This window comes from Nannospalax galili, unplaced genomic scaffold (assembly GCF_000622305.1).
Source record: "Nannospalax galili isolate Female #2095 unplaced genomic scaffold, S.galili_v1.0 scaffold103, whole genome shotgun sequence".
NCBI lineage: Eukaryota > Metazoa > Chordata > Mammalia > Rodentia > Spalacidae > Nannospalax > Nannospalax galili.
In genome coordinates, this window is record NW_008352136.1 from 624,280 (window position 1) to 634,360 (window position 10,081).

At 49.0% G+C, this 10,081-nt stretch overlaps 1 protein-coding gene across 1 annotated transcript in view; it reads left to right on the top strand.

The window, feature by feature from the left end:
* Iscu (iron-sulfur cluster assembly enzyme) overlaps positions 1 to 3,549 on the top strand; it is a 9,832-nt gene extending 6,283 nt beyond the window's left edge. Inside the window, exons 3-5 of the mRNA XM_008848948.3 lie at positions 797 to 907; positions 1,530 to 1,608; positions 3,084 to 3,549. Of these exons, the coding sequence (XP_008847170.1) occupies positions 797 to 907; positions 1,530 to 1,608; positions 3,084 to 3,166 (273 nt within the window). The 3' untranslated portion in view covers positions 3,167 to 3,549. The remainder of the gene's footprint in view (positions 1 to 796; positions 908 to 1,529; positions 1,609 to 3,083) is intronic.
* Positions 3,550 to 10,081: the final 6,532 nt, after the last annotated feature.

The following is a 10,081-nucleotide window of genomic DNA, read 5'->3' on the forward strand; positions in this document are numbered from 1 at the left end:
TGTGAAAGGTTCTGTGAATTTTACTGACTGAATGGAAATTCCAAGAAGCTCCAGTGAGTCAAGGACTACAGTGGCCAAACCTTCCCAGAAAAAGGAGAGCAAAGGTGGTGGCTGCCCCTGGGCAAGCCATAGCTTTGTCTAGTCTCCTTATTAATAAATAAATATTAAAAATTAAAAAAAAAAACCTTCAGTGTGTGAAAGGTTCTGTGAATTTTACTGACTGAATGGAAATTCCAAGAAGCTCCAGTGAGTCAAGGACTACAGTGGCCAAACCTTCCCAGAAAAAGGAGAGCAAAGGTGGTGGCTGCCCCTGGGCAAGCCATAGCTTTGTCTAGTCTCCTTTGTGGTAGGTGGGTAGCTTACCAGCTGTCTCATGCCTATCTTGGAAAACAGAAACGAAGTACAAGGGAATCACTAAGTATTGTCTGGTACCCAAGAAAAAATTATTAAAGGAGACCTTGGTTGCAGGCTCTCCTGGTGACTAAGGAGGCAGATACTTGCAACAGCTGTGTGTAGTCTTCTGCAAGTAGGCATTCATACACAACAGGCTGGGGTTGCAAATACAAGAAAAGTAGGATAAAGGGCATCATTTTCCTTCTGGTCCTTACCATCTAGGCTTTGGTAGTTGTTTCTAAGTTTCCATTTTATCACTAAGCTCTTTGAAGCAAAGCAGTAACTAATGGTGTGGACAGCAAGCCAGGAGTCATGAGGAAGACCCCACCTGCACCCCTGTAAAGGGTCTTGGGTTCTGGAGGGAGGCCCAGGAATCAACACTCAACTCTTGGCTCTTTTCTAGATTCAAGTGGACGAAAAGGGGAAGATCGTGGACGCTAGGTTTAAGACGTTCGGCTGTGGTTCTGCCATTGCCTCCAGCTCGTTAGCCACAGAATGGGTGAAGGGGAAGACGGTAAGGCTGCTCCCAAATTTCATAGATTGAATTGAGTTCTCTGCAACCCTGGCTCTTAAAGGGTCTAGTCTTGTAAGTCATGCACACAAAAACAGGCTGACGCGGGAAAACGATGAGTTCAAAGGCAGCCTGAGACCACATAGCAAGACCTTGCTTAAAAAAAAAAAAAAAAAGTAACTGTGATTTCTTCAAACTCTTACTCTAAAATTGTAAAAAGTGGGAAGAGCCTTTCTTTAACCTTGAGATCTCCCATCTGAGGGAGACTGACTTTTCTTAATGCTGGGCTCTATTCTTCACTGGCTGCTTCCCATCATCCCCAGAGCTCTCAGCCGGTGCCCAGGCATCCTCAGCCTGAGGCCACTGAAGCAGCCTAACAGTGCCTACTTTCATCCAGCAGAGGGTCTTACCGTTGTTGCTTACCTAGCCAGAAAGCGCAGGTGTGTGTCCACCCCCTTGGAGAGTGCAGCTGCAGCCTTGGATTGCAGGGAAGTCCTCTCGGGCCCTGGGTCCTCCACCTTTGTTTTGAGTTACTGTCCTGAGGAGAGCGCCTGCCTTCCATTTTCACTGCCTGACCCTGGCAAAATAAAGTTCCCTAAAATGCCCCCTTTCCTTTGTGCCTCAGGTGGAGGAAGCCTTGACCATCAAAAACACAGACATCGCCAAGGAGCTCTGCCTTCCTCCCGTGAAACTGCACTGCTCCAGTGAGTCTGCTTCAAATGCCATGCAACTGCGACCTTGGCAGTTAACTCATGTGGTGACAGAATCCTTTTAGGAGTCCACCTGTATGAGCCTCAGAAAATTCGGGCTCATGGCATCTGCTGTCATAACCTTCAGGGGGTTAGAGCTGTGGTCTCACAGCCCAGGGCTCTAGGGAATTGTGCTAGGAGAGTAAGAGACACCCCCAAGTCCCCAGTAGGCAGCATTATTCCCCTCTTAGAGATGAGGAGGTGAGGCTAGGGTGAAAGCACTTGTTTCACAGCTGACAGCAGCCTGGATCTTTGATCAGAATCTGTGCTATTTCCAGAACACTGTACCAAGCAAGGCCGAGCAGAGAATCAGCTTTCGCCACCCTCCTGTCCACTGCATTTCTTCACTTCCCGTCTGCATGTTAGCTTTGCCTGGTCTGCATCTGTGTGGAGTGACTAAGCTGGTTGTGCAATACCTGCTCTGCACTATACTAAGAGAAAGCCCACGTACCTCAGGACATACAGTTAATCTAATGCTTCCCCATCCTCTCTTAACCTCCTCAGAGAAGGAAGGAATGAGGCTTCACCCTCACACATTGATGGAGGTTTACTGACCAGATTAGAAGACTTAGGAGAAGAGCCAGCACTGGGCTGGGGCACTCTGACACCATCTTCAGGACACCCCCTGAGACCTAGTTCATTCCCCTTGCACTGGAATTTTAAGTGCCCAGAGGAAAGGCCATAGTTTATAAACAGTTTCACAGTTTGAGGAAAAACCAGCCTTTTAGCTAGACCTCCAGGTTGAGACTCCAGCTCACACTCTCTGCTGTTCACAGGTTTCCGATGTCCTCTAGCTCTCCCAACCTTTGCCTTCCCACATAGCCTCACTTTTAATACCATCTCCTAAATAGAAGTCTTTAAGGTTGGAGTCACAGGAGGGTGATGGGCAGGCCTCTGCCATCAGCAGCTCAGCATGGCTTGAGCTGGGCCAGTGAGCTTCACCACCACCTGCAACATCCAGGCTGGACTTTCCAGGAAACAGACGGGAACTAATATCCGTTGTATCCCTACTAGGTGTTAGGTACTTTCTGGGAGTACCTTCACTGTCCCAGCCAGAAAGGCGTGTCTGTCCGAGTTTTGACTAGCTGAGAATCCCAGGTATATAAACCCCAGTCTGTATCCCCAAAGCCACCTACAGGAATAGTGGGACCCAGAAACCACCTAGCTCCTCACCCCCAGCTCCACTTCTCCAGTCCAGAGACCTGACTCAGTGGGCAAAGGTACTTGCTGCCAAGGCTGACAACCTGAGTTCAATCCCCTAATGGATGGAGAAAACCAATTACCCAAGGTTATCCTTTAACCTCCAAACACATGCATGTCCATTCACATACATTCACACCTGTGTACACTATATATATTTCTAAAAATGTAATAAAGAGCACCTCCCCAGTGTCTAGAGACTTAGACCTTCTATCTTCCCTGCCTTCCAGTGCTGGCGGAGGACGCAATCAAGGCCGCCCTGGCTGATTACAAACTGAAACAATCCAAGAAGGGAGAGACAGAGAAGCAGTGAGCCCGTGGAGCCCCAGCCGCTCACGGCAGCTGTTCCCTGCCGCCCTGCACACATCCAGGAAGCTACAGGACACACAGTGTTCGCCATTCGTGTTGCTGACTCTAATGCAAGCAAAATGCATCATTTAATTCTTCTGGATCCTGTGGTTTCTCTCAGCTCACTTCTGCCACCTTAATGCAGTTATATTTTGGATTATGTGTGTGGCCTCAGCTGAAGTGTTAAGTTTTGATAGTCGAGGATGGAGTGCTACAGCTAGTTGTACCTGAATCTGGATGAAGAGTGCCAGGAGAATGCCTGGTTCTGATTGTTTACTGGAACTGATTACTGTATATTTAAAAGATCTGCATATATATTATAATAAAGAATGTTAAGATGATGGTTTTCTCTAGTGAACCTGCTTCTTGGATCCCTCACTCGCCCCCAAATGCTGCCCAGAGCACCTCACTTCCTAAGACCAGACCACAAGGACACCAGAAAGCACAGGCCTTCAGCAGACTTTTCCAGAGCCACAGTGCTTATGGAACAAGAGTGGAAGGAGATGGCCATGCTTTTCACTGTCCTTTACAAAGTAATATTCAATTCGAAATGAGTCTCAGAAGTTCCTTTTGTCATTTCACTGGTTTGTGAAATGCAGAGATTGATCTGAGATATGTTGACACTTGAAAACCTGTGGACCAAACATGAAAAGTGCCTTGGGGAATGAGCTTAGAGGATAGAATTCCGGGCCCAGGCTGTCTCCTCTGGGTAGATGGTTCCGATAGCCTGCTTCTAGGTTTGCGTGGTGAGCAGTGAGCCAAGAGGCTTGTCACTGCTTGTGCGGGTGGGGCATTTGCCATTCACTTGGAACACATACACCCACGCCCCAAGTTTGCTCACTGGTATGGTGGCACCTGCCTAAAAACCCATCTCTCGGGCTGAGGAGGACCAGAGTTTGAGAGCAACCTGGGCTACACAGACCAAATTTGAGGGCAGCCTGGGCTACAGAAACCCTCACTCAAAATACACAGCATGACTCAGGCATGGATAGCCGGTACTCATCCTGCCCTCACTACCTACCCAGAGCCACGTCGTTCTGTAAAGGGCCCAGTTTTCTGGTGACAACATGATAAGGACTACCACAGTGAACTTCAAAAGCAAGCAGGGTTTGTTTTTTTGATGGTGACTTTTTTGTTCAGGCATAGGCAGGCTGCCTCTTAAATATACCTCCTTTGTTTAAGAGTGTTCTGGGTTCTGGTGGACAGTGCAGAACTTCAAAGGCCACTCCCTCCACAGTCCTGGTGGAGACCGCAGGCCAGAATCCATCAGAATCTCAAATTAGCCCCTGGGTGGAGCCATGTCAAATTGTCCTCTGGGGTGTGTTCTGCTGTGTAATTCACAGTCCCTCCAAGCTGGGCTGGTCTCTCCCTTCCTTACATGTGGCAATGCCACAATTCCCCACGCCTGTTGTTTGTGATTTTAAAATGAGACGTTTCTGTCCCAGTTAACACCCTCTGTATTCCACACATCAGAAGTGGCCCACAGACTGCCAGAACAGCCTTACCAGCATGGCCCGACCCTGAGAATGCAGTGGGTGCAGCTAAAAGATAGCTACATTTTTCTTTAATGTACATTTTACTTTAAAACGGCCCTTTTCCCCAGATGGCTCAGGTTTTGGCTGCAGGAGGGCTTCTTGTAGCCCTCACTAGGCTAAGTGACAGAGCATGTTGCAGTCTCTGAGTAGGTCACAGCACCCTGAAGTAACTCTTCATGGAAGGTGTTTATTTTTGTTTTCTGTTGTTGTCTCGAACTTAGAATCCTCCTGCCTCAGCCTCCCAAGTGCTGTAATTATGGGCATACACCACCATGCATGGCTCCCATGACAGGCTTTGACAGACAAGGTAAACTGTCAAGGTCCCTCAGATTTGTTGGCCCCTGCTTTCCTGTCATCCCTAAGGTGGTCGAACCTTTAAACAAGGGCACTGGCTCAAAGAGCCAACCAACTCTGGGCTGAGCCAGCCAGCCTGGAATGAGCCGTCCAGAACCTACGCCCCTTTCCCTCCTGACAGATCACTGTTCTGAGGGTGTCAGAGGCTCGCCTTGCCTTGAAAATAACACTGGAAGAAATATGGGCCCTCACCCTGGCTGTGACTCAGTCATCCAGGGACCCATGTAAGCTGGATGCTCTAGAGGTAGGGTGTCCCCTGAGGGTCTGCAATGGGCTCATGGATGGATTGATGGGCGAATGGATGGAAAATAGACTCAGAGAAATGAAATAACTAGCCTCAGCGCAAACAGCATGAGTGTGGTGGTTTGAATGAGGAATGTCCCCCAAAGGCTGAGTATTTGAATGCTTGGTCCCCGGCTGTTTGGGGAGGCCGTGGAATCTTTAGGAGGTGGAGCCTTGCTGGAGGTGGTATGGGACAACAGGCGGGATTTGAGAGTGTGTAGCCTCACCCTACTTCCGGTTCACTCTGCTTGGTGTTTGCAATTGGAGATGTGATCTCTCAGCTTCCTGCTCCTTCCACCTTGCCTGCTGCTTGCTACCATGCCTCCCCACCATAATGGACTCTTAACCCTCTGGAACCAGAAGCCAAAATAAACTCTTCCTTCTATAAATCACCTTGGTCGTGGTGTTTTATTACAGCAGCAGAAAAGTAGCTAATACAGTAAGCTAGGATGGAGCTCTGAATCAGGTACAGCCTGACCTCCAACTCCCTTCCCACCACCATAGCACAGCCATGGCCGTGCTTCTCATTTAACCTTTCTAAACTGTTCCTAGATTTAGGCCATGTGGGACCCCATCAAAATGCATGGTTTTAGAGACTCACAGTAAGCAGTGTCCTATAAAAGCCATCTGTCACTCTTAACACATTTTCCTAAAAATAAGCAAATAAGAGGTTCCTCCTGATGACCCTGGTAGACCACCTTGAAACAAGAGTGCAGATACTGTGTCCATTGATAAAACCTCACTTCCTGGTCCCACTGAATCCTGGTAGAGTTAGGGGATCTCTGCAGCCTCACCCAAAAGATGTGTGGAACTCACTACCTACCAATGGCTCTTGACCTGTTTTCCCCACCCTCCGATGAGACATCAGCCAACCCTCAAAGACCACTTCAGAAAACTATCTCCCACAGGAGAGCAACAGCTCAGGAGAATACAGGGAGCTAGAAGTGCTGGATCAAATGCTAGTTACCACTGTGACCTTGAACTCAACCCCTCCAAGACTCAGTTTATTCATTTATCAAATGGGAATGAGGACAGTCCTACCTAGTCTGAGAAACTATGGTTAACTGAGATAATGCATATAAAGCACATGGCACAGAAGATGTGTTAACTGCGGCTATGGTGTTTGCCATTTCATGGATGACTCTTCATCCCTGACAACACACCAGACCCTGGAACTGAGAGCTCTGTGCAGACAAATCTGAAGCACTCTGAATAGCCCATTTTACAGACAAAGGAAAAGGTGAAGTGCTGTGTCAAAGGTCAAGTTCATCTGTCCAGGAGTCAGTGGAGGCAGAACCCTAGCGTGATACCTTCTGGCTCAGAATCCACATGCTCTGCTGTGGCTGCTTCACTGTCTTTGCTGCTCTTATGGCTGCCATTACTCAGAGTAACCATGGTTGCCATGACTACTGTTGCTAGTACTGCTATTTTTAAATACCATAATCTCAAGGTTTCCAACCTTGGGTGTCTTTTGCATGGAGCCAGTGCCCACAGTGTAGCCTCCAAATTATACAAACCCTCTGCCTCGCTACACCATGCCAGCGACACACCAGTAACTTCTGTCGTACATGGCTTGGCAGACGAGCTTGCTCCATCACACTTGGCCAACCATGGGGAACTGCTGTTCCCCAGGCCTGGTCTTAAAACTCTGCTGTATGCTGAATTGTGTCCCTTCAGATTCAATGCTGCATCCCTAGCCCCCAGTACAACTGCATTTAGAGATGGGGTCTTGAGGTGTCAATTAAAGTTAAATAGTCATGAAACTGTGAGCCTAATCCAACAGGACTGATGGTCTTCTAGAATGGTCTCTCTCCACACCCAAAGAAAAGGCCAGTTAAAGACAAAGTGCCTATCTACACACCACATCAGAGGCCTTGTCAGAAACTGAACTCACATGAGCCTTGGTCTTGGACTGCTCCCCCTCTAGAACTATGAGAAAATAAAGTTCTACTGTAAAAGCCACATAGTCAGTGGTATTTTGTTATGGCAGACCAAACACTGGATATAATTGCCACCATCACCATTATCATCGTTATTATCATCATTGTCATCAACATCATCACAATTATCATCACCATCATCAACATCACTACCATCAGCAGCAGCATCACCATCATCACCACCACCACTACCACCATCATCATCATCACCAGCATCACCACCACCATCACCATCATCAGGAGCACCATCATCACCACCACCACTATCATCACCATCATTCTCCTCACCACCACAATTACCAGTATTAGCATCATCAGCATCAGCATCACCACCATTTTTTAAAGCTCAGATTTCCCCCAGATGGCTATCCTAAGCAGGGTGTTACCTTGAGACTGCTCCTGGATCCACCCACACCTGTGGAAGGAGATTAAGAAGGCAGAACTGGGCAGAAGGAGGAGGTAGGCAGTGTGTAACCAAATAAAGGTCTCAATTCACTCAAAGGGGGTGCTCTAGGCCCTAACTCCTCTTTGTTGTCCTGCATCAGGACCTAGTCTCTTACAGTCTATAAAACCCATGCACTGCTGGGTTCGGGACTTCCTCTTCTCACCCCTTTTCCCAGGGAGATTTGTCATTTACACACAGAGGCGATAAGGCACTGCTGACCACCAATGACTAAGCCATTGGAATCCCAGGCATCCCTGAAGCTTGTTGTCTTTGAGCAAAGGGCTTGATGGGAGCACCTCCCACTGCCCCACTGGTCCTTCAGCCCCGGGATCCTGCTCATTTTCCCACAACAGCAGGGCCCCCAGAGACCATCCCCCATCAGGGGAGTGCTCATCCACTCTAACCTCCAAAGGCTGGGGACAGCCCAGCCCAGCTTCCTGGCAAATCTGACTTGGGCAGCCTCAGGATCTGAGTCTCCTTCCGACCTTTCCCAGTCTTCATGGGGAGCTGAGTGGAGGACCGTCTACTAGCATGGCCAGTCCTTTTCTGGTCCAGCTAATCAAGCTCAGGGTCCCCAGGGAACGAGCCTGTGCCTATGCTGAGTGCTCTGAGCCACTTTCTCACCCCTTCCTCATTTGGGTTCCCCAGGAGGGATGGCTGGCAGGACATGCCCAGCATAGCTGAGTATACCACAGGTGCTTGCCGAACACACATTCTTCCATAGGACTGGCCCTACCACAGGGCAGGGGAAGAATCAGGAAAGGCAGGCTTCAGCCTTTCGCAAAGAAACAGCTTCTATAACCTCTCCCCCTCCCCCCTCTATCCTCCTTCCTCCTTGAGGTTAACCTGACCCAGGTCTTTTCCACCACTGGTCTCACTCAGGCTGTTCCTGTTACACTCAGCTATCTACTGTCCCCCAAACCCACCCAGATCATTCCTATCTCAGGACCTTTGTACCTACTGTTCCCACAACCAGGAACTATCTTCCACAGACCTTCCCAAGCCTGCCACCCCCACCCCCAGTTGGGTTTCACCTAAATGTCATCTTCCAGATGAGTTCCCCAGCAGCCACAGCTAGGGTGACACAGACCTAGTCACACCATCATGCCACATTAGTTTGACAGCACATGTCACCCTAGATCTCTCTTGCGAGGGGAAAGAACACCTCTAAGGTGTCCCCACTAAATCTCAGGAGCCTGGAATAGTAACAGACTGGTGCCAACATGGGTACCATAGGCTCCTCATTCTCCTGCTCCCTCTTCCTCCAGGTCCCTCCCACAGTCAGGGCCCTGGGAAAGTCAGGAGGCAGAGCTTGTCCCTGAGTCCTGGGCAACTTTCTCTCCTCCTTGCTTGCAGTTGCTGTGTCTGCAAAATGAGGCAATCAGATCCCATGAACCATATTCCATTCTAGTTCAAACAAAAAGATTCCACAAACTTGGATAACTACTCATTTTAGCCAATAACCAACACAAGTCAGAGTATGAGTCATTTCTACTGATTCTGCTTCCTCACCCCAGTCAACTCCCCAGAAACATTTCTCCCCCCTCCAGCCACATCCTGGGGATGGGGGCAGGGATAAAGGGCATCAAGATCTCCCCCTGCCTGCCTGCCACAGGCATTATCACCCAGCCTCAGAATGTCTCCAGCTCTGTCTGGAACAACTGGGGGAAGTCAGGTCCCCCAGGGATCTGAGCCGGAAACAGCAGCAGAAGTATGTGGAAGAAAGCGCTGAGCCAGCATGAGCACAGGGGATGCTTTTACCAGGATGCCTCTTTGCCCGCTGGCCCAGCTCCCAGAGCTGCACTTCAGGGAGACAGAAAAGACAGGCAAAGGGAGCCGGAGGGCCCAGGCTCACAAAATCAGCTTACCTGAAGAAGATTGAACCCAACCTCCCGTGATGAGGGAAAGCTGTGCTCCAGTAGCCTGGAGGGTTTGCTAAACCTGCCCATCAGTGACATGAAGTCTTGGCACTCTAAGAATAGAAAGGGATTTCATTAACTTAGAAAAGGATATTTGCTCAGAACTACAGCAACATATGGAAAAACTTCAAAAGCATTCTCATTAGCAACAGGATCAAGTCAGGAGCACTAATAACCATTATGAAAAAAGACCACCAGGACCTTCACCTCCACCCCTGGCGCCAACCAACTGCATGACCATTGCAATCAATCACTGCCAAGACCTTGACCTCCTCCACCACCATCACTCCTACCACCACCATCACTCCTACCACCACCATTACCTCCACCACCATCACCTCCTCCACCATCATCACCTCCTCCACCATCATCACCTCCTCCACCACCATCTCCTCAACCACCATC